General features: G+C 44.6%; 1 protein-coding gene across 1 annotated transcript in view; it reads right to left on the bottom strand.

The window, feature by feature from the left end:
• Positions 1-437: 437 nt before the first annotated feature.
• The window catches only part of pdgfc (platelet derived growth factor c), a 59,703-nt gene continuing 35,797 nt past the window's right edge, over positions 438-24,343 (bottom strand). Inside the window, exons 4-6 of the mRNA XM_066717999.1 lie at positions 6,863-7,067; positions 5,096-5,313; positions 438-2,524 (exon numbers count right to left, since the gene is read on the bottom strand). Of these exons, the coding sequence (XP_066574096.1) occupies positions 2,408-2,524; positions 5,096-5,313; positions 6,863-7,067 (540 nt within the window). The 3' untranslated portion in view covers positions 438-2,407. The remainder of the gene's footprint in view (positions 2,525-5,095; positions 5,314-6,862; positions 7,068-24,343) is intronic.

A 24,343-nucleotide genomic window follows, 5' to 3' on the forward strand; every position in this document is an offset into this window, starting at 1 on the left:
ATGAATTGCAACAGTTAAACACATGGTAAACCACCAATTTGTGAGGAAATCCCAGAAGAATTAGGCTAGCTTTTCCTAACTTGGTCAAAGAGTAGGCTGGGCTGCTTCTAATTAGATTTCCTCGGTTCAGCGTTACAGCTGGGCTTTAATGTTCGGACAAGCTGTCTGAACAGAAACAAATCCGCTAATTGTTTAGCTATTGTATGTTATGGCAGCTCGATTGGAGCTCTTCACCGAGCAGATGAGTTATATTATTTCAAATAAGCCTTTAACACGTATGCCAGGACATGGTTAATGTTTCACAGCCCAGTGAGTTGGAGTGCTGATGTAGCCAAGCATTTATGTGGCGTAAATAAATAAATACACATATCATGAAGACCTAATATATAATATCAGTCTCTATGAGTGCGTTGAAGAAAATCTACAGACATGGCAGGTTGAAAACAAAGCTTTTTATTTACACGATCTTCGTGAGACCATTGAAGAAAACCTCTCCAGCATTGGTGCACAACTGTAGAAATGTGTAACATGTGACCTCATCTAAGTATGTATTCAATCATACTTTATTTACGCATAATGATGCAGTGACAGATCCTGTTATATATGTTGTAACTGCTGTCAGGCACGAAGGGTGAGATCCTTACAGAAATACAGACGACTATGTTTCTTACTGGGAAGTCAGACAGCTTAAAATCAACCGGCTAAGTATTGTGCGGAAGGACACACTGAAATCCACTACGTGTTCATGGGCTCAGTGACATATGAACATGGAAAGATGTTCCCACGGTCATTAAGAAGCAGTGCGGAAGTGCTAACGATAGCAGTGTAATTAATGCGAATGTGTTACGAGATGCATGTTCATTTCTCGGTGTCTAACTGTTTATAAATGTTCAGTTTGTGTTACTGAAACACACAACAGCATTTGATTGTTGCCTGCCGAGGTGTTGCAAACTCAGTAGAAAGTCACTGCTGCGAATAAGTGCCACTGTAGGAGTGCTAGGCAAATGACACACACATTGCGAGAGACAGAAACATATTCAGACATAAACGTAGCTCAACACTGCAGTCAGCATTTGGACCATCTCTCTCTCCCTGTCTCCAGTAGCTACCCACGGTTAAGACATCCAACATCAAATATGCTAATGATATTCAGGATCTTTTCTTGTTTTTATTTATTGTGTTTTATTATTATTTCGGTCTAGTTTCCTTCAGGGTGCATTAATCTAAACAGACAGGCTTTATTGAAACCGAGTCCAGTTGGATGTGGACCGCGCTCAGTGCAAACAGTTACACTGACTGTGTATTTCACTTCTGTTAAAAACAAATTAACAAACAAGACAAAAACTCAGGCTTCTGCTGTGAGACTAGACAGACAAAGGAGCTGGATGGCCTGAGGTTTACATGTATCACTGTAAAAAGAGGAATTTTGATCTCTATGATGTCCCATAATCCTTGCCATCACTACAGTCTGAATATGTCTGTTACACGCAAACGATTACAAAAATGACAAAAACATCACAACAAAAAAGAAAACAGAAGACAAGGTAACGCTGGCAATAGAGAGAAAACAAGTAAATGTTAAATACCTTTGGTAAAAATATATATATGCAACGGTACTGAAAAGGATTATAAAAAGACAAACGGTCTGCTAAAAAAACTAGACAGAGGAAGACATTCAGACTTATACATGTAAAAAAAAAAACATCAGCTATGCGTTCCACGTGTAACGTGATGAGGATCCGTGTTAAAGGACTCCTCGAATACAGTCATTCAATCAGCTGGAGGAGAACGGAGGCAGTCTGGGCCGTTCAGGACGGGCGCAGTGAAGTCCCAGAAGGAGTGCCAGGGGGAAGACATTTCTAACACACATAGCAGTGCATGAATGTTAAAAACCACAGAAAATAAAAAACACAGCGCTCCCAAACTGCCCAGGAGTTCGGGACGTTCTTGAGCGAGGACATGTGCAGGGAAAGCCGGAGCAACAGCTGCCAAGGAAACCTCCCAGAATAAATCCGCTCATCCAAGAGTTCAGCTCGCTGCCCATTCTTCTCTCCAGCGCCTGGCAGCTGCCTTTTCAGTGACACAGCAGGGCAGGTGATTGGCAGCCCCGTCTTTCCAGTAAACGACGCCAGTCTGTTTAATTTCTGTTCATAACAAACTCCGAGCCGGGCAAAAGACATCAACAACCCTCCCCTGGTAGCAGAAAATCCCGCTGGTTTCAGTTTGTCGATCTGGACTGGACAGCTGGAGTCACCACACCCCCTCCTCCCCCTACTCCTCCTCCTCCACCTCCTCCTCTATAATTATCCGCTAAGTTTGCTCTGGCGACACCTGAAAGTCAGGTTTGCGGCCGGGTCCCCTTCACAGACGCGAGTGTGCATTGACTCCAGCACACCGCCCGCGCCTCCTACCCCTCTGCGTCGCCCCTGCACACGCAGCCGCACTCCTCGTGGTGCTCCAGGGGCACGTCCGTCATGGTCTTCTGCCACCCTTTGCCCCCGCTGCGGTGCCTCAGCTGCAGGACCTGAAATAGACGGACAAGGTGTCTGAGACCTGCGGAGCGACCAGGTGATCTGGGGTTTCACGCAGTTCTCACCCACAAGCAGGTGCTGATTTTAAATCAGAAGAACAATAATAACAACAATCATAAAACTGTGGGTTATCAGAAGTACTATTGAATAAAAGGTCAAACATTCAAAAGTAGGGCAACATTTTCCTGGATGTGCGCTGGCTGCTCGAGGTCCACTGACTGCCAGCTACTGGACTCTGCCTACCACTTCACCAGTCTGTCATCCTCTCAGCTCTGTCTCAGTTAGTGATGAGACAGTGTAACAACTCGGGGGTTTCAGCCACAACAGGGACTTGAACCCTGTTCTCCCACGCCACAATGCAGCAGTAAAATCACTGCATTGTGGCGTGAGAGACAGGGGTTTGATTCCCCACCTCGCCATGACCCGAACACCCACAAAGTGTTACATTGGTGTCGGAAGTGTGTGAAATGAGCCTGTGTCAGGCCATTCTCAATGAAGAGATGGAAGAGCAGAGCGAGGGTGCTCTGTAATGACAGGGGGGAGTAGTGTAGCAATCTCGAGCCTCGCTAGGAGGCCTGGGCCTTTTAGTGATGCAGTGAGATCATTGCATTGTGGCGCAGGAGACCGGGGTTTGAGTCCCCATCTCACCGTGACCTGAAAACCCCCAAAGTGTTACAATACAGTGAGGGTAAAAAGTATTTGATCCCCTGCTGATTTTGTACGTTTGCCCACTGACAAAGAAATGATCAGTCTATAATTTTAATGGTAGGTGTATTTTAACAGTGAGAGACAGAATAACAACAAAAAAATCCAGAAAAACGCATTTCAAAAAAGTTATAAATTGATTTGCATGTTAATGAGGGAAATAAGTATTTGACCCCTTTGACTTAGTATTTGGTGGCAAAACCCTTGTTGGCAATCACAGAGGTCAGACGTTTCTTGTAGTTGGCCACCAGGTTTGCACACATCTCAGGAGGGATTTTGTCCCACTCCTCTTTGCAGATCCTCTCCAAGTCATTAAGGTTTCGAGGCTGACGTTTGGCCACTCGAACCTTCAGCTCCCTCCACAGATTTTCTATGAGATTAAGGTCTGGAGACTGGCTAGGCCACTCCAGGACCTTAATGTGCTTCTTCTTGAGCCACTCCTTTGTTGCCTTGGCTGTGTGTTTTGGGTCATTGTCATGCTGGAATACCCATCCACGACCCATTTTCAATGCCCTGGCTGAGGGAAGGAGGTTCTCACCCAAGATTTGACGGTACATGTCCCCGTCCATCGTCCCTTTGATGCGGTGCAGTTGTCCTGTCCCCTTAGCAGAAAAACATCCCCAAAGCATAATGTTTCCACCTCCATGTTTGACGGTGGGGATGGTGTTCTTGGGGTCATAGGTAGCATTCCGCCTCCTCCAAACACGGCGAGTTGGGTTGATGCCAAAGAGCTCGATTTTGGTCTCATCTGACCACAACTCTTTCACCCAGTTCTCTGAATCATTCAGATGTTCATTGGCAAACTTCAGACGGGCCTGTACATGTGCTTTCTTGAGCAGGGGGCCTTGCGGGCGCTGCAGGATTTCAGTCCTTCACGGCGTAGTGTGTTACCAATTGTTTTCTTGGTGACTATGGTCCCAGCTGCCTTGAGATCATTAACAAGATCCTCCCGTGTAGTTCTGGGCTGATTCCTCACCGTTCTCATGATCACTGAAACTCCACGAGGTGAGATCTTGCATGGAGCCCCAGACTGAGGGAGACTGACAGTTATTTTGTGTTTCTTCCATTTGCGAATAATCACACCAACTGTTGTCACCTTCTCACCAAGCTGCTTGGCGATGGTCTTGTAGCCCATTCCAGCCTTGTGTAGGTCTACAAACTTGTCCCTGACATCCTTGGATAGCTCTTTGGTCTTGGTCATGGTGGAGAGTTTAGAATCTGATTGATTGATTGCTTCTGTGGACAGGTGTCTTTTATACAGGTAACGAGCTGAGATTAGGAGCACTCCCTTTAAGAGAGTCTCAGCTCGTTACCTGTATAAAAGACACCTGGCAGCCAGAAATCTTGCTGATTGATAGGGGATCAAATACTTATTTCCCTCATTAACATGCAAATCAATTTATAACTTTTTTGAAATGCGTTTTTCTGGATTATTTTGCTGTTATTCTGTCTCTCACTGTTAAAATACACCTACCGTTACAATTATAGACTGATCATTTCTTTGTCAGTGGGCAAATGTACAAAATCAGCAGGGGATCGAATACTTTTTCCCTCACTGTATATATATATATCTAGGGGTCTTTCAAATCTACTGCAGTAAAAACAGGGATGAAGGGAAGTGAACTCTTGTGCTGTAGAGCAGCAGAGAGCCATCCCTGGTACCTAGTCCTGCCGGGTTTGGTGGGTCTTTACTTTACTACATCCCTCCCTGCCTGCCACCTGGACCCTGTGCAGAACTACACCAATTCAAACAGAAAATAAACGGATGGCAACACAGAGATGAAAGACAAAGTTGTCATATCTTTACAAGCGCAGCTCAGTGCTCTCTCGCGCTCGAGGTAAAGAAAGCTCCGCTGTACCTCGTGGTATTTCTTGGTGACTCTGACCGGGACGCACAGACAGTCGTGGCAGCTGTGTTGGCAGCAGGCGCAGTTCCCCCCGCAGCGCTTCACCAGCAGGCAGTTGGGCCAGAAGATAGCATCGGTGCGCTTGAGCTCCTCGCGGAGGGACACGGAGAAGTTGCGCGGCGTGCAGCTGTACAGCCTGACTTCTTCTCTCAACAGGTTGAGATCTGGCCCTGCTGACGCAGAATGAAACAGATGCCTTTGATTAATTCACAGCATACATACTTTAATCACACGGGCCGTACGTGTCCGCCTCACAAACACGAACAAGCCGAAACGCGGGCCAATCACACGTGAGGCGCCTCACATCATAACCGTCCTGGCAAAGTTCAGCTCTGCTTGCTTTCACACAAAACAACACAATGTCATCGGAGACATGCTCAGCAGAGTCTTATTGAACACTCTGGAAACGACCTCCTGGCTGGAACAACAGCCAAACGCCAAACCTTGCCATTATGTCAGACCAAAGAGGTACAAACTGCACCAGTGTGCTGCATTCAGAGCTAGAGTCAATCATTTACGTTTGATTCCACCTCAGTTCTGTGTAGTCAATTCCAATCTATTCTGTAACTGCTATTTTATTAATTCCAATTCCAGTTCCCGAACTGGACTCTGATTGCAAAGGATACAGAAGAAGAAGTTGAAGAAGTATAGTAGTAGTAGTAGTAGTAGTAGTAGTAGTAGTAGTAGTAGTAGTATCAGAATTATAAGGTGTAGTCTTCTCTGTCTTTATTTTGCTGTTATGTATTAATGTATGTGTTTATATACTGTGTGTTTATCCTGTACATGTGTTCCCAGTCGGTGTAGATCTCTGGTTCAGCGGTAGGTCTTTTCTGCGTGGTCAGTGTGTTACTGACGGAAAGGGCAGTGTTTGTGTGCTGTCTGTCCGTGTGCTGTCTGTGCCGGCCTGGTGCTGATTCACCAATGGGGTTTGCCGCTGCGGTGGCTCAGTGCAATTACTGCGATGTTGTTCAGTCAGGAAAACTTCCTGTTGTGTAAACACTTGAAAGGATACGTAGAGCTCAATGATGACCACGTCCTCAATCACCTCCCAAAGGAAATGTATTGAAAGTGACTCAGTTCAAATTGGCTCCATTTGATGTGATCAGTCTTGGTTGACCACGGACAGCATTTTGTTGTGTAGTTTGGTAGAGCCGTGGAGTCAGTTCAAACGGCATGTCCACAGAACTGTGCAATTCTTACTACATGTAGGAGAATAGAGACTGTATTTTCAGCCCACATATAAATATATCATTCTTGGTTGTATGACAGAAATACAAACAGATGTCTAAGTCATTTTTCCCATGATACCAAAAGAACCTAAATATACATACAGAGAGACAGAGAGAGAGAGAGGGAGAGGAAGAGAGAGAAAGAAAGCGCTATACACTGGAGCAAAACCATTCAAGAGTGAAAACTGGCCATAAGCACAGGGACTTGGAATGAGGAGGGTTAACTGGAAACGTTTTTTTATTTGTTTCCTCATTGTGCCCTCGGCAAAGCAAAGCCATGGTTGAGAGCCAGTCTGTAATTAAACAGTCGGACGTGTTTTTACTTTGCGGAGATGAGTTAAGTCATCTGCGGCGGGCTCAAGTGCTCGAATATACAGGGACACGGTTTATCATTGCCTCCACGGTCCGTGGGAGGAAGGGACTCCGGGAGACTGGAGCTCAGAAACCAAAACAATGATGAACCAGAGCAAGACGGGGCGAGCAGCTTCACCTCTAGATTTCCTGGGGTTGAAAGACTTCCCCAGCATGTGCTTAGGGGGCTTGTACAGGTCCTCCAGGTCCAGCTGCCACCGGTCCGGCTCCAGGTACTTCATGACCTCCTCCACGGTGCTCAGGGCGGAGACGGCTTGCATCAGGGTGTCCCCGCTGGGCGGGGGAGGGGGCAGCAGGGCGGGGGTCTGCGGCTCAGGGAGGCTCTGGGGGAGAAGCAGGAGAAACAGGTTTTTTAAATAGTGCCAGCTTTAAAAACAGGCCTTTGAGGCTACGGTGCCGTAAACAGAGTACATATACTGCCGCGTAAAGAATTAGAGACCCTTTACTATACACCAGTGCACCTTTTGTCACGTCAGTAGAACATAAGAACATAAGATCATCAGAAAGTGTCCAATCGAGAGGAGCCCATTCACTCCATTGTGCTCGTTTGGTGTCCATTAATATCTAAGTGATCAAGGATCCTATCCAGTCTGTTTTTGAATGTTCCCAAATTGTCTCTTCAGCCACATCGCTGGGGAGTTTGTTCAGATTGTGACGCCTCTCTGTGTGAAGAAGTGTCTCCTGTTTTCTGTCTTGAATGCCTTGAAGCCCAATTTCCATTTGTGTCCCCGGGTGCGTGTGTCCCTGCTGATCTGGTAGGGTATCTGCCCCTCATTAAAACTTACCACTGTCATATTTTCTAGCTCTGGCTGTGCCATGACATTTAGGAAAACAACACACCTTAAATACACAGATAAATAAATAAATATCACAATTACACAACTCAGGACAAGCTCAGGTTTCCCACTGACTGTCAGTGTTGTGGGCCGGAGGGGTAAGTGTGAGCTGAGCTCGATAAACACTGAACTGAAGAGATACCCTTCGAAGGGGCGATCTAGCTAATCGTTTGGTTGCTGCTGGCTCCGGGGGTGAGAGAAGGCGTTCTGTGGTCGCTGTGCTGCAGCTCAGTGGTGGATCAGGTGTGAGAACGCGTGTATGTTGGCATTGCCAGGTCGGTGAAGTATTCACAGGCCAGATGTGGAGTGCCAGTCTGGGCTAAAGTCTAGGGCCAATGTGTAATCCCAGTCCATACCTGCTCCAGACTCACTGTTCATATATTCACAGCATCTCCTGTTTCTCCTCGCCCTCCCGTCTCCCGCTACAGGGACACAGTGCATGACTTCACCGGATGAACAGGACTGACTCGGCTCAATTGCCCTAATTCAATAATAAGTCACGGCTCTCAATCCAAGACAGATGGAAAGAATTTGATCTTATATGGAGCTCCTTTTCGTTTCATACTCAGATAACTGAAGCCTGGTGGTGAACGGGGCTCCATACGAGCAAAAGGCAAGATACACAGGAAAGACAAATGGGTTTATTTGGGGGGGTCACTTAACCAAGAAGTTCTGTAACTTCCGTGTTTACTGGACTCACTGGTCATGTGGTTAATGGTAAGGGTTCCAGACAGGAAGTGAACACTTCGTCTGCACCATTTCTCCTCTCCGCTTCTCCTTCATTTGACACATGCTTCAGGGGGACTGCTGACAGGGCTCAGTGCTGTCAGTGGGAGGAGGGGTGGGGGGGTCCTGGCTACATATGGTCATTTATATCCTAATATAGCCATGGAAATGCGGCCAGAACAGGCACTGGAAAGCCTGCTGGAGGAAGCTCCTGCACACAGCAGGCTGGGTGGCAATGTGACCATTGGCACGCTGAGGAAAACCAGGCGGCTGCAGCACGTCAACAGAGCTGCATCTTTTGGCACAGCGGTGGTACGAGAGTCTCAGAGCCTCAATGCACAGGGATCTACTCCACAATGACCATTACCAGCATGGTGCCCTGCCCGTTAACATGGCCCACACTCAGGGGACTGTCGAACCTTGGAAACTTGGACCCACTGATATCACTCCACTGAATCGATCTGCGCTGTTGCGGTGTCTGTGCCTGGTGAATTGAAACAGGATTCTGTGTTTGTCATGATTAGAAACATGTTGTGGATTTTGCCTGATGAGCCTGCATTCAAATGAAAGGGGAAGCGGCGCATCTTGTTTGCCTGTTGACACTTCACCGACAAGTCTGACCTCCTTTTAAGTGATATCTGTAGGTTGACTTTATTGTAAAAGACATGGGAGGTGAGGATCCCCTGAACGCAGGCCTTCTAATCTCTCATGGCACAACACCGGCCATTTCCAGATGAAAGACAGGCTGTGATCTTTAATTACAGGGTGTGGGTCACAACGGATTTCCTCCTGATAAGCATTTGGTCGTTTCAGTGACCAGTCGTCCTCCGCACAGGCAGCAGACTGTTGTATTTGGCAAAGGATAACAACCCCAGACAGTGAGTTTCTGCATGCCCTTATAGTCCCCTGTGTGGCCAAATATGAACACCTGCAACCCTGATGTCTGTGTCAAGATAATGAGTCAGTCTTGGGCTCAGCTGCACAGATCCAAAGTCGTCTAACAGTAGTTGCAGAGCAAGTTAATCTACTGTCCAGCATGACAAGGGAAAAGCCCAGACTGATCCCACTGCTGGGAGACGATGGGTGCTCAGCTTCAGAGAACAAGGCAGACGCCAATTAAATCTATCATCAATATTTAGTTCCATGAACTGAGAGCAAATTACACTGAACAACTATCAACAAAAAACAAACTGGGCTTCAAGGCATTCAAGACAGAAAACAGGAGACACTTCTTCACACAGAGAGTCACAATCTGAACAAACTCCCCAGCGATGTGGCTGAAGAGACAATTTAGGAACATTCAAAAACAGACTGGATAGGATCCTTGGATCACTTAGTTATTAATGGACACCAAACGAGCACGATGGGGCGAATGGCCTCCTCTCGACTGGAAATTGTCTCATGTTCTTATGGTCTAACAACTGAACAGCTGTCTCATCAAAGCCAGATCACTGAAGTAATTAAGTCACAGGGTGGATCCACAAGATATTACATTTCAAAGACAAACAAACTAACTAGGAAAGTTTGCTGTGTGGTTACCACTGGAACTCGATTAATGCTTTGCATTTGTTCAAATTATTTCTATCATCTTAAAATAAGTGAATGTTCTGAATCAGAGTTTTAGGCTTTATTTTATTTCTTGCTTTGAATGTAGTTTCATAGATTTGAAATGATTTGCAATGCATTAAACTAATGGAACACATGAACGTGTATATACGATTTCAGCGGAGATGCAAGTTTCAGCTCCACAGTACACGACCTCCCCCTGTACAAGAGCTGTACTAAACACTGATCATGTTCCCACTTCATGCAAGGTTTGGACGCTTTACAGTGTACCTGCTTCACAATCATATATATCATTGTTATCATTTCAGAAAAAGAAAGTCTGAAATACAATAAATGTTCCACAGAGCATGAATAATAACCCAAAATGTCAATAGTTCTATTTAATAGCCATTATTTATGTAATAATAAAAAATTATAATGAGACCCTTATTGCGTTGTCGTGTGGACTCAATCCACAAAGCCCTGGTTCTGGCTCTGGGTTCAAAGTTAAGTGTGCAGATGGAACTGCATGCATCAAGTTCGTTCTTATGAGTTCATTAACCATAGTGCACCCCGAAGACACCCTGAGGAACATGTTACAGACAGAGTGAAGAACACGTAATAGACACCCTGAAGAACACGTTATACACACCCTGGAGAACACATTCTACATACGCTGGAGAACGTATTACAGACACCCTGAAGAACTCCTTACAGAAACCCTGAGGAACACATTATAGACACAGAGAAGAACATGTTACAGACACCCTGAAGAACACGTTACTGACACCGTGAAGAACACGTTACAGACACCCTGAAGAACACATTACAGACACCCTGTAGAACATGTTACAGACACCCTGAAGAACACGTTACTGACACCGTGAAGAACACGTTACAGACACCCTGAAGAACACATTACAGACACCCTGTAGAACATGTTACAGATACCCTGAAGAACATGTTACAGATACCCTGAAGAACACATTACTGACACTCTGAAGAACACGTTACAGACACCGTGAAGAACATGTTACAGACACCCTGTAGAACATGTTACAGATACCCTGAAAAACATGTTACAGATGCACTGAAGAACACATTACAGATGAACACATTACTGACACCCTGAAGAATATGTTTCAGATGAACATGTTACAGATACCCTGAAGAACATGTTACAGACACCCTGTAGAACATGTTACAGACACCCTGAGGAACACATTATAGACACATAGAAGAACACGTTCTACACACCCTGAAGAACATGTTACAGACTAACACATTACTGACACCCAAAGAACATGTTGCAGATGAACATGTTACAGACACCCTGAAGAACACGTCACTGACACTCTGAAGAACATGTTACAGACACCCTGTAGAACATGTTACAGACACCCTGAGGAACACATTATAGACACAGAGAAGAACACGTTCTACACACCCTGAAGAACACGTTACAGACTAACACATTACTGACACCCAAAGAACATGTTGCAGATGAACATGTTACAGACACCCTGAAGAACACGTCACTGACACTCTGTAGAACATGTTACAGATACCCTGAAGAACATGTTACAGATACCCTGAAGAACACGTTACTGACACTCTGAAGAACACGTTACAGACACTGTGAAGAACACGTTACAGACACCCTGAAGAACACGTTACAGACACCCTGTAGAACATGTTACAGATACCCTGAAGAACATCTTACAGATACCCTGAAGAACACGTTACTGACACCTTTGAAGAACACGTTACAGACACCGTGAAGAACATGTTACAGATGCATTGAAGAACACGTTACAGATGAACACATTACTGACACCCTGAAGAATATGTTGCAGATGAACACGTTACAGACACCCTGAAGAACATGTTACAGACACCCTGTTGAACATGTTATAGACACCCTGAAGAACACGTTACAGATGAATACGTTATAGAGACCCTGTAGAACATGTTACAGACACCCTGAAGAACATGTTACAGATGATCACATTATAGACACCCTGTAGAACATGTTACAGACATCCTGAAGAACACATTATAGACACACTGAAGAACACATTATAGACACACTGAAGAACACATTATAGATTCCCACCGAACTCCAAAGGCACAGAGCTGTAGACCATGTTAGCCACACCCATCGTCTGCAACAATGTAATTCTGTGATTAATTTAGTGAATTTAACATTGCTAATTAAACTAGAGGATGCTTATTGTATCAGTGACATATCTGCAGAACATATCTGTGCCTTTAGGCAGAATCCGTGGTCAATATTATTTTTATTTGTCTGCCAAGAAATAAATAAAAATAATATTGACCACCGATTCTGCCTAAAGACAACCTTCAGGGATGGCAGTTGATTGAAGTGTGTTTTCTTTGTTGTTATAATAATAATATAAAAAAACAAAAACATTTTATTTGCATGCAAGAGAATATAAATTGCAACAGAGCAGCGGAACATCCAAAGAGTAAATAATTACCTCAAATGGCCTTGACACTAATGCCTCTGCCTACTACAAAATTGATTATTAAAGTTAAAAATTGGCTGAGACATTTTCCAAGTTCACAAAACCCACCAGCTGCAGAATTCCAGAGGACATACATGTTGATTACCAGCTGAGGAATTGTGAACAACTGTCCTGGGCACCACAGCGTTGATTCAGGACAGCATCTTTGATGAGGAAGTGATGAACTTTAACAGGAGTGGACAGAATTCTTGCTCATATGGAAACACCCCTGTGCTGCTCAGGACACCCTGATGAGAAGACCCTGATGGACCAGAAGCAAAAGGCAGATTCTAGCTGATGTTCTCTATGAGAATTAATATTTTGTTTCCTGCTCAACGTGAGACACTGTGCTAACTTCAAACGCCATATAAATATGTAATGCACTGTAGTTTGCACCAAGCATTTCCTGACTCCTCTGTACCCCTGCACTCTGGGACGTGCACGGCTCCTGAACACAAGTTCACGTTCCGAGGCTTCGTTTTCATTTCAATGTAAACAGTGCCGTGAATGGCTGCGTTCAAGGCGCGTCGGCTGTGACTGGGTAGGTGTGAGTAATGTGTGGAAGGCATATCTCTGTGCCGCAGTAAATGTAGCCGGTCTGACCTGGAAAGAACAGGGGTAAAAAACTTCTACTGTTCAAAATAGACATGAGACAAATGGAACATATTAATCATCTTAAATGCGACTTACACATAGGGGTGTAAACTCTGCACGCAGAGTGACTGTATAGTAATAATGTACTAGTGTGTTAAGTTATGGGGAATTCTAGTAAGTGTAGCCTTTTAAAGAGCTAGTTGAGTGGGAGCAGACAGACAGACGCACCAGAAAGAAGCGTTCATTATCCGCACGTATGCAGACGAGTTAGACAGGGCCGGAGGCGTATTCTCGTTTGTAAGTTATGCTCCTATCAACAAGGGTTTGTTTGCTGGTACCTCAAATGTTCTAAAATTGTAATCATTGCTACATTATTCCGGAGGCTTCTCTAAAAATAAAACTGGGGAATGTTAAAAATGTGCTGCTTTGGATAACATTGATGATCTCGCACTCTCTTACATTGATCCGCTGTTAAATACCAGTGTTAGTGTTGGATTTAGGTTCAAAACATGTGGTGTTGCAGGATAGATCATATTATCTCAGTAAATACAGCAAATGCTGGCGAAACACTTTCAAAAGATTAACTTTCTTCTTATTTGGATTCTCTGTCAGCATTTCCCGAGGACATAGCGGCTGAATTATTGTTTATTATTTTCTCATTTCATCCAAAGTATATTGAAGACAAGAACAAGAAAATGCATCTAATGATGAGGCTCATTTTGTGTTTATTTGTTTCCCGAAGGCCATGTGCACCGATCCACACTGCGGAGATCTCTCCAGCTCTTTCAGCAGCTCTTTGTATGAGTGGAAACTTCAGCCTTAAAGAAAGCTGGCAGACGGGGGGCTGCTCTGTCCCGCGCGGCTCTCAGGGGCTCACGCTCCGCTTTCCCCCTACTGAACTTCTGAACTCAATCGCCTCCATTCATCACAGACCTCAACACGAAAACAGTCATTTAACTCCATTGATACGGAGGCATTAGGAGCTCCTTTAGAGTCAAACATCTGATCCTAAACGTGAACCAAGAAAAGACTTTCATCGCCAGAAACACACGCAGGCCTGTCATTGGAGACAAATCTATCCATCTATCTCTCTATCGATCTATCTATATTAGACAGGCCTCCCAGCACCTGGTTTACGTCAGATAACTTTGTGTGTGTGACGTCCTGTTGCTAAAATATCCAGACGTTTATGGTTTCAGAAAAGTAATGTCACATATATTTAATATGATAGATGCTCATTGATTGTGAGAGTGTGCACACCAGGGCTTTCATTTGATTTATGTTTAATTGATTAATAGCACTTCTGGGATGTGATTGATTAAAAGAGATCAAGAAATTCATCTTGTTGAAACGTGTAAAAAAAAAGACCAGAATCTTTAAACAGGACAGAGAGAGACAGACGGAGGCCTGGGTGAGAGATCAGTGATATCTTCGTACATCTCAGAGCAGCCTTGGGTCCTCGAGGCCAGTCGATTTACTCGTTTTATTTGTGCTACAGTCAGCTGTAACTGTGTTCCCGGCCTGGAAATACCACACTGTAGTCACAGACACAAGTTATCTCACTTGTTTGCAATTTCTTGTTTGTGGAAAAAGGCAATCACAAATGTTTAAAAATGCATTTTCACATTGCTGCATCGAAGCCAGCAAATGGAGGGCCATGTGTAGGAGATCGTGCAGACGAAATGGACAGTGCATTTACTAAGCAAGTAATTGATCATAACCCTCTTTATATTAATGACTTAAATGAATACAAATCCAGATGTTCCCTACATTCACATTTGACTGGAATAGTGCACTTTGCTAAACGATTCTGACGTGTGGAGATCCTAATATAACAGGGATGTTTTAGTTTACAGACGATTTGTCCACCAAAACCTGAGCATATCATTTAAATATCTGATATTTCTGAAAATAAATTGGAAAAGTCTTTTTAACACTAGAACTGCCATAGCCACTTTGTGTGCAGCTCTTCTTTTGCAATTCAAAAAATGTCTGCGTCTGTGAATTTCTCCCATATATCCGTTCTAATACATTACTAAATATTTAAGTTAAATACATATACGGCATTTCAGTTGTAAACTCCTCAAAATTAATAACTTATTTGTTTTATTAGAAGATTTGCACCTGATCTAGCTCTCGCCTGTCTGTCCTGACCGGCTCAGCAAGTTTCTAACTGTCCTGTGGACTTCACTCTTGATCTCATTGCAAGCCCAGGTCTCGGGATCAATGCCTTGATCAGTCACTGTTTGATCATGAATGCCAATTGTTTTTGTATTAGTGTATGGCGGTGATCAGCGGTTCTAGTGTTCATTCAACAGAATATATAGCCTACTCAAATGTTTATAGATACATATAGTTGAAGCCAATTGAAACACACATATAGTGTATTTGGTCTTCTGTTCGTAAGTCTAATAATTTTGTCTTCCCGATTATAATGTATATATCTAATCCGACAGTCACAACGGAGCTGTTTGTCTCCTTTATAAAAGTATCGTTAATCCAACAATGATTGTAATTTATTTATAAACAGATTACCGTGTCCAGGGTGACTTACAATTAAATACAAAATATGCATAAAGAATAAAATGATTGCAAGGTATGAAATACAATAAATTACAATATACAGTAACTGTAGTGCTAGTAAGAGCAAGTGTCAGACAATTACAATAACTACAGTACTACTAGTGATGAGTAATGAGACACCATACGATTCCATTTCCTGACCATAATAATAAATGTTGTATAGCAATGCAAGTATCGTAAATCTAATAATACAAAGCCAATGTAATATTATTCGTTTACACAGCTGTGTACAATATTGGACAAATAATTGATCACATTCAATATTGTTGAATTTGGATATAGTCCAATTATTAAATGCCATTATTTATGAGAGAAATGGGAATGAAATGCCAAATGTTACTCTTATTGATTATTTTAGCTGGAGTATTTTTTTACAGTAATCTAAAGTATTGTTAGGAATCTACCCAATATTTTGCATTGATTAGCTATTTTCATGTTTGATTTTGCTACAACACATGCAAGCATTACAACTATTGCTTAACTGCGAGCATCCAGGGCAAGAACGGGAGACGGATGTTTCTCTGTTATCTTGTGAGCAGTGTGGGTCTGGATATATGTCTGTCTGGTCAACATTCAATTTCCTGAGGTTTCTACTCTGATGGAGTAAAGACATTTACTGTACTTTACATGGTGGAGAAGAGCTATTTTACAGTTGTACAAATGAGATTAAAACTGTCTACATCTAACCCACTTGATAAACTGCATGACTGACCTTTACCTTTAAAATGTTCTTATCAGTGACCTTGACCAGCTTGCCCTAAACGGCTCCCGGCCCCAAACTTGGCCTCTTGAGTCTCGACATTGAATCCAAGACTCAGAGTGAGAGAGAAAAGAGGAGCAACAATTTCTCATCAGTGCTTCCTGTCACTGAACAGGCTCACGGTGTGTCGAGATGGCTCTCTCTGCCCTGCTGAGCTACAGTTTCCTTCATATCGCCACCACCTGAAGGCTGTTGAGGATGACAGGATGAAAGCAACATTTCTCTTGCATGGACAGTCTCCCTCACAGAAGCTGCCATCGGGGTAGAGGTGGAGAGGACAGCCGTGCCTTTTACAGGCGATCCAGACGTTCACAGAGCAGTGGCCAGCCGTGCGTGAGACATCGATCTTGGTGTTTGTTAAGAGCGGGCGTCTGTTTGAGATCAATGGCTCGGGGGGGCGGGGGAGATGTGGGGTCAAGGTGCCGTCGATCTGAATACTGAGGGTCATCTGAAGGGTCACAAGTGTCAAGTGGGGATAGATGAGATATGTTTCGCATATGCTTGCTGTATCTTTGAACAAGCTCAGTATTTTATGTCCTGGATGCAAAACCTGCAGTTCCAGGAGCCAGCTGGAAGGCGACAGTTGGTCTGCTGTCTGATGTGTTGCAGCAGATAGAGACTCTAGTCACGCAGGCTGGGCGGGAATAAAACAGATCTGACACATCCAACACGAGAAAGGTTTCGACCGAGACGAACTGCGGTCATGTGGCCCGTCTCTCTCTTGTGGGTCTCCTAACGATCCCAGAATCTCTTCAAGCTGGTTATTTAGAAAGGGGTCAGTTGGTCACCGTCCATAAGTGAGGCAGGGGAGTGTCTCTCTCTCTCTCTTTCTCTGTCTGTCTCTCCTCTCTCTCTCTCCCTCCCTCCTGCTCCAGACAACCTGTCCAAGACTACTGACTTAAGGTAGGTGCATTCAGGACACTTCTTCACACACTTAATGAAGGATAAAAAAAGCTATATGTGTATTTTATTACACATGTGCCTCCATGTCCTTACAGACTATTTGAAAAAAAAAAATCTTATTTAAAAACTAATTGAAATTCTAGAGTGCACCAGCTGGATTCAAGCTAAAACACAACTACTACTACTACACTACTACAACAACAACAATAATAATAATAATAATAATAATAATAATAATAATGTATTGTTGATGCATTTAGCTTAAGGGGAATCAGTTTGTACTTAGTGAAGCATCATTACCTTTCAATCAGGCTTGAGGAAGAGCACTAACCAAAGAGATGTGCTGACCTGTGATCGGCCACCATTACTGGTATGTAACAGTGTGTAACAGTGTGTATTGGTACTTGTAACAGTGCTGATACTGATACTGTAGTACTAACACACACCACTGCTCTGCAAGGACACAATCCAGCAATTTCTGACTTCTCACCCAGGGATCACCGCCCGGCCCACACCACTCAGCTGTGCCAATCTCTGACTGCGTCTCTACTCTTTAAATCTCCCTTCGCCGCTCCTTCTTTCTTCACAAGCTGATAGGATGAGTTGCAGTACTTCATAGAGAGGAATTAAATGCCCGAAAAAATCCCTTTCCAAAGGTATGGAACAAGAAGAAACCCATAAAAGACTTTATCTTGTACCTAAAGAATAACGTCCATTGTGTGCAGCGGCCCTGACTAAAAGGTGTTTCAAATCGGTTGCAGGCCGTGTCAATCATTCATGGGGGAAACGGCTTAGAGAGCAGACGGGCATGCAGACGCACAGGCTTGCCAGGAACAGCTGACAATGGACGCTGTGTGGGTTTACATCTGGAGCAGAGCAGCCCACGGTGGCGTCGCGCGGGGGGAGTTATCTGCTCTCTGGAAGAGGAGGAATATGTCAAAAGAAAAATACGAAAGCGCCAACGGACCTAGCATCGCAATTATAGTACCAAACCAAACCAAACACCAGATCTGCTCAAGGTCGTATCGGCAGAGGGGGTGACAACAGGTTTAATGTTTTTATCCCCTTTTTTTTATTAGAACGGGTGACCAAAGGCAGAATACATTAAATATCTGGAACAATACCAGTTGTGAGCATTTTTTGATGAACTCATTTGAGGACAGTGAGGGCTGACAGGTTGGGGGGGAATCTGTGAGCAGGTGTGGAGCCGAGATAAACACTCAGACCAGCGAGACACCTGAGGGGAAATGACATGAAAAGATCAAAGATGGATGAATGATAATTAGATGAATTTATTTGTGGCCTTTAACCTCCTCAGCGTTTTCGGCAGCCTGGGTGGGGCGTTTGGACGGCCTTCGATCTCTGTGGCGTGGGAAGTCAGGGGGTGCCGTTGCTTCACGTGAAAGCCCAGCTGTGTGTGGACACTTTTAAGAGATACCAGGGCTAGTCGAGCTGAAGTCCAGGGGTTTCAAACGCAGTGTCTTCTTTGCCCTAGCCCACTCACCCGCCCACCCAGCTCCCAGTTGAAAAACCTGGTGGAATTAAATAGCTCTCCCCGTGCTGCAGACAATGTTACAGGTAGAGACACATTCAACCAAGGGATTCTTCTCAGCCATCGCCTGTAAAAGACCAGCAACAGCCTTTGTCTAACCGGTAAAATATCTGGGTTAAGTAAGCAACTGAGAGGAAAACCAGAAGACACTTTTGATTGCTAACAAGACTGACATCAGCTCTGCTCTCCACCATGCAAGGGCAGCTGCCTGTGTCCATCTACGGTCGTCTCTTCACTTCTAATTGTCCACAAGAGCCGGTGAAACGTGAGTCCTTTCCAATCCATCTCCCGCAAGAGTGTCAAGAGAAGAGACACTCCCACCTCCTCCCCACCGCAGAGACATAAAGCACGACAAGAGACAGCTTAACAACAGAGAAAGACAGTCTTCAATCTTTCGCTTTAGAATAACAGGAAGAAGAGAAAAGGTTGTCAAGACGTCGAGTATGGATGACAAAATTACAGGTATGCTGGTGAAACAGCTGTGGAAACATGTGGGGAGGGATTTGTGGTAAATCCAGCAGTTACTCTTTTAAACTTTGGTGAGCCAGACTGACCTCTCTGTTCTTGGAATAGATCCGAAGTTGTCGAGATAAGTGAGAGGAGTGACAAAGGCTCTTTCACGTTTCCTCATCCTGCTTGTTCATGCTCTCATGTGTTTGTTTTATTTAAAGCCATTTCCCTTTTTTTTTCCTCCATGTTTGGTTTGCTGACGAGCGCTGCCTCCGGACACACCCAGCATTCCAGAGGAGGGGAAAGAAAAATACGAGAACAACAAATCTCAGCTTGTCTTTCCTTTTCAGGTAGACGTCAAATATTGGTTTCTAGAAATTATACAAAGAGTGAATGGAGCTGCTGCTTGTGCTTGGTCCCGGGGTCTCCTTGGTTTCTGGGTGGTGGTGAAGTTTGATTTTGGGGTCTCTGTGGTTTCATAGGATGGTGAAGTTTGATACCTGGGTCTCTGTGGTTTCATAGGATGGTGAAGTTTGATTCCTGGCTCTCTTTGGTTTCTGGGGGATGGTAGTTTTTGATGCTGGGGTCTCTGTGGATTCTGATAGATGGTGAAGTTTGATTCTGGGGGTCTCTGTGGTTTCTGATAGATGGTGAAGTTGGATTCCAGGGTCTCTGGTGGACGGTGAACCCTTTTGTTTCTCTCATTGTCAGCGGGGAGGATTCTGGTTGCTGCTGCTGTCCTTGCTATTGTTTTGGTTGCCTTGCAAGTTTGACAGCAACAAAGAATAGGAAGCCAAACACAATACAACACACTATTCATTTTCTAAGATGCTCTTATATCATTCTTTTTGAAGAGGTTAAGCTAACAACTGTTTCTGAAAAGTGCCTACAAATTGCCTCCCTTTATTCTTATATAATGTTTAGTCTGGGATGTGAGCACCAAGAAGGCTAACAATCTGAAGGCAAATACTATGTGAGGGAAGAGACTGTTTCTAAGTAAGCTGTTGGCCGGAAATTGGTTTCCATCATTTACTGCTCATGCCGGAAAACTGAGAAATGGACAGTCAATACAGCCACACTAAGCCGTTAACTCAGAGACCTGAGAGAGACGACAGAGACGACGATCACTGCTCTCTAGACCTCTCTGTGCCACCAGACCTCTCCATGCCACCTCTCCGTATAAAACGACATAAACACTGTTTTCCCATGTCTGGATTTTCCCACTCACAGTTTGGCCAGTACAGGTCTGTGTGCCTGAATACAATGGCTCTCAGTTCAATGGGGGAAATCAAGCCCAGGCTGAAAGGATTTCAAAGAACAGGTTTACTTGAAGAAGCAAAAAAACCCTGAAAGACAATTTTACCTCAGACTTTCAGAGTCAATCTTTCTTCTGTGCGATGTGTTTGAACAACCTTTTGCCTGGCCCTGGCATATCCCAAATCTCTTCCTTAAAGAACACAGCTGCCGTTATTTTTTCCTTTCATGGAAGTGGTAAAAGGGAATTATTGCAGTTTAAATATAAACTCTCTGCTGCCCCAAGGCCCAAGGCTGCAGCAGTTTTGGTTTACCGCAGGGAGACAAAGGGCTGCTGTTTTGCACCGGCTTCCGGGATTGAGGAATGTTCGCAAAGGCAACAAAAAAAAGACAGGGCTGCTGCGATCTGGCTTCTCTCTGCTTTTATGTGGACGTTGGCGAGCTGCCGACACAGGGAGGACAGTGTGCCACGCTCGGGCTGATCGGACACAGGATCAGGGGAACAGGGGGTCTTCAGTACCCCTGTCCCTCGACTGCTGGGGCTCTGCTACCGGGGAAAAGAGCGACCTCAAGGCTCGAGCCCACTCGAAGTTTGGGGGGCGTCTCGTAAGTCAAAAATAGGAAATTCTGTTTCTGTGGCAAATTGGTGACACAGCTGTTTGTGTTGTTTGCCTTTCCTTTTTCTTTTTTGTTTCCATGTTCTCGTGAGATGGTTTTGAGGATCCTTCATTTACATGCCAGAGTTTAACAGTGCTGCCAACCCCTGGGCATATCCTAGTCAGAGTCTTTCTTTCCTTGTGGAGCAGAGTATTTATAGAGAATGATTTTGAAACAGACAACTGTCTTCCTCGTTACAGCTTTTTTACAGGATATTGGAGTTGGACGCCAGAGAACGTACACCTCGACACCAGCGCTGATGTGGGGCAGTGTGTGGTTTCTCCACAGGGATGCTGACTCTGAGATGTTGGATTCTGTTTTCACCCTGTTCCCTTGCAGCCCGGTGAGAATCGGAGCGGGCCAGGCGGGCGGCAGCATGTCTCCGGGGCTGTGCAGCCCAAGCCACGTTCCTAGAGAGCAGCAAACCCACAGACACGAGACACGAGACAGAGCTGCTCAGCCCGGCTCTAAAACATTGCTTTTTAAAAAGAGGAAAACACGCACAGGACACATCAGCGAGAGGCTTCATAATGTCAACAGATTTAGGCCTCACTAATTAGGGTTGTGTAACATTCAAAGGGAAAACTGGATGAGAGAGTCGCCTGGTTTTCATGCAAGTAATTCAAGCTATTAATCAAGTTACAATGATGACACTGAGATTGAGAAGAACAGGGTGAAGGAGGAATAAACACCTGGCATGGGGGGTTTACACTCTGTGGGGAGAGAGGGATTACATCACCATAACGAGCTCATACACTTTGAGTTCTGTCACATTTACAACACACACTATGTGGACAATGTCAGCGACTCAAGCTGCAGTGTTTGAACCACATTCTGAGCTCAATGCGCTTCTGCCACAGAGAGGTCCATATCCCTGAAGCTTGCCTCTGCTGTCGGCCTCCAGGGAAAGACATTTTTCTCCCTGAGTAAAGACAGTTGCTGACCTTTAAAAAAATCCTGAATTTGGCAAGCGGATAGAAAGTTGCCTGGGTTCAGGAAAGAAAAAAACACTGAATGGGTGCCAAGATAAATTACAAACTCTGACACACACAGCAAAGTATCCAGCCATTCAATCAATCGGCCGCTTTTAAAATAATATGCTGCAGAGCTCTTTGTGTTGACAAGACAACAGATATCTGCGTCAGGTGGGCTTTCAGATCAGGATTAAGTCGGTTGCCTTCATCTGTAGTGAGGGTTTGTGTATCAGTCTAGCAAACGGTACGCTTCTCATTAAGCTGCCAGTACAAAGAAAAAGAGGCAGACAGAGCAAAAGGAGCAGAGGAAGAAAAACAATAAGCAGAAGAAGAAAGAGAAACAGAAGCAAAAGAAAACACTTAAAACATAACAAAGAAAAGACGTTTACCGGGAACAGGAGTGTGTGTCGATGGGTGCAGGTCTGAGCCGCAGTAAATTATAGCTTACACAGACGCTTTCTGCAGCGGGTCTAAAAATAGAGAGCGGCTGCATTCCTCTTGATGTGCCGGAGCCCGACCGCTGGGAAAACGCGCCTCCTGTCACGGCTATCACAGGAGCAGATCTCTAAGAACAACACACAGTGGGACCCAGGGCCCGGCCGCGGTCATTTGTTCAGCCTTTCCTTAATAAAGTACAGAGCTACCGATCCTAACTGGAAAAATAAACGACCCGCATCCAGAGCTCACTGTGTCTGGAGCGGGAATGCCGTCCTGCAGGAGTTCCCATATAAACAGAGGAAGATCCTGCACAGAGGGGAACGATTAGGGAATTTGAGGAATTAAGATACCATTTTAGCACAACTCAATCATTTTTCACAGCTCCTTAAAACTACATCCCCAAAATAAAATGAAAATATATTAATTAACACAAGACAGGTATTCGTGAGAGATTTATGAAAATGTCACTTATGAAAGTGACATCACGTGGTCTCAGCAGTTTGGACTACCTCAATAGTACATAATAGAAGGAAAATAGTTTGTTTTGGACAAGACGTGCTTGACTAAGAGATCAATGACTTGGGCGATAGGTCGGTTGAGGACAATGGTTACCCCACTAGGACTGAGCCATGGAGCTGCAGCAAAGTGGTGTTTGAGGGGGATGCAAAGCGATGCATGCTGGGAAAATGTGCTTCCTTCTGGATACTTATGGTTGGGAATGGGGAAGTCAGGCACAGGGCATGGGCTGTCCTCCCGAACTTCAGTTAAAAACTCCTTTTCAAGTCATTTTTTTCGTTCAAGATCAGACCAAGAGAGCGCTGAAACAAACACAAGTCAGAGAGAGCGAACAATCGCACACACGCTCACAAAAGAAAGACCTAAGAGTGTGCATTTTAGAATATGCTGGCTGAAACGACACATTCAGAGACCTGTAGCAACAGTAGGTGTTGACAAAATCAAAGAGCAGTGCAGGCGATATTCATTGCACTATAGAAAAAGTGAATGAATGATTGGCTTCTAGATAAAGATAAAGTGCATCTGAGACAATCCACAACAACCCCCCCCACACACACACACCCTTTCAAACACACACACACACAAACACCTGCCTACACTTCCAACTATTCAGCAAAATGAAAGAAACAAAAACGATTAAAACATGAATGAGTGTAGTGCTGTTTTTGCCTGGACACTCTGGTGATCACAGTAGACCATGTCAGTGTCCGAGGGGTTAATCTGGTTTTGTGCATTCGCCCCCCACCCACTCCCAGCCCCCCAATGATGGGTCATACCTCCCCTTCCCCAATGCAGGTGAAGAAAAAAAGTCAGTGTCAACGTGTGAAGTCCAGCCATTCCCAGAGTGAGCGCTGTTTTTTTCTCAGCGGAGCTTGACAAGCGGACGGTGACCAACGCAAGTATATCATCGGCAGGGCGCTGGCAGCAGCGCTGCTTTTATTTCCAACACTAATCGACACCATCACTTAGTGGAACTTTACTTTGGGTCGCTGCCACAGTGAACATAGCTACCAAAAAAAGCCATTAATTCAAGTTCAAAGACGCAGTGCTACATTTTCTCCCGTATTGATTCAACCCACAACAGTGTTTTTATATAAAACCCTTCATATAAACGTACAGTAAAGAAGCGTGCGCACCAGAGACGTGTTGTGAAAGCCTGTGGTTGTGAGGAAAGACAAACTTCACCTCTGTTCCTTGGCGGCGGTAATAATACGGCTCGTCTCCGGCCGCGGCGATGCTCAGTCGCGTGTGAAGTTCATATTCTCCAGGGGAGGAGGTCGAAT

The sequence above is a fragment of the Amia ocellicauda genome, chromosome 12, assembly GCF_036373705.1.
Source record: "Amia ocellicauda isolate fAmiCal2 chromosome 12, fAmiCal2.hap1, whole genome shotgun sequence".
Lineage (NCBI taxonomy): Eukaryota > Metazoa > Chordata > Actinopteri > Amiiformes > Amiidae > Amia > Amia ocellicauda.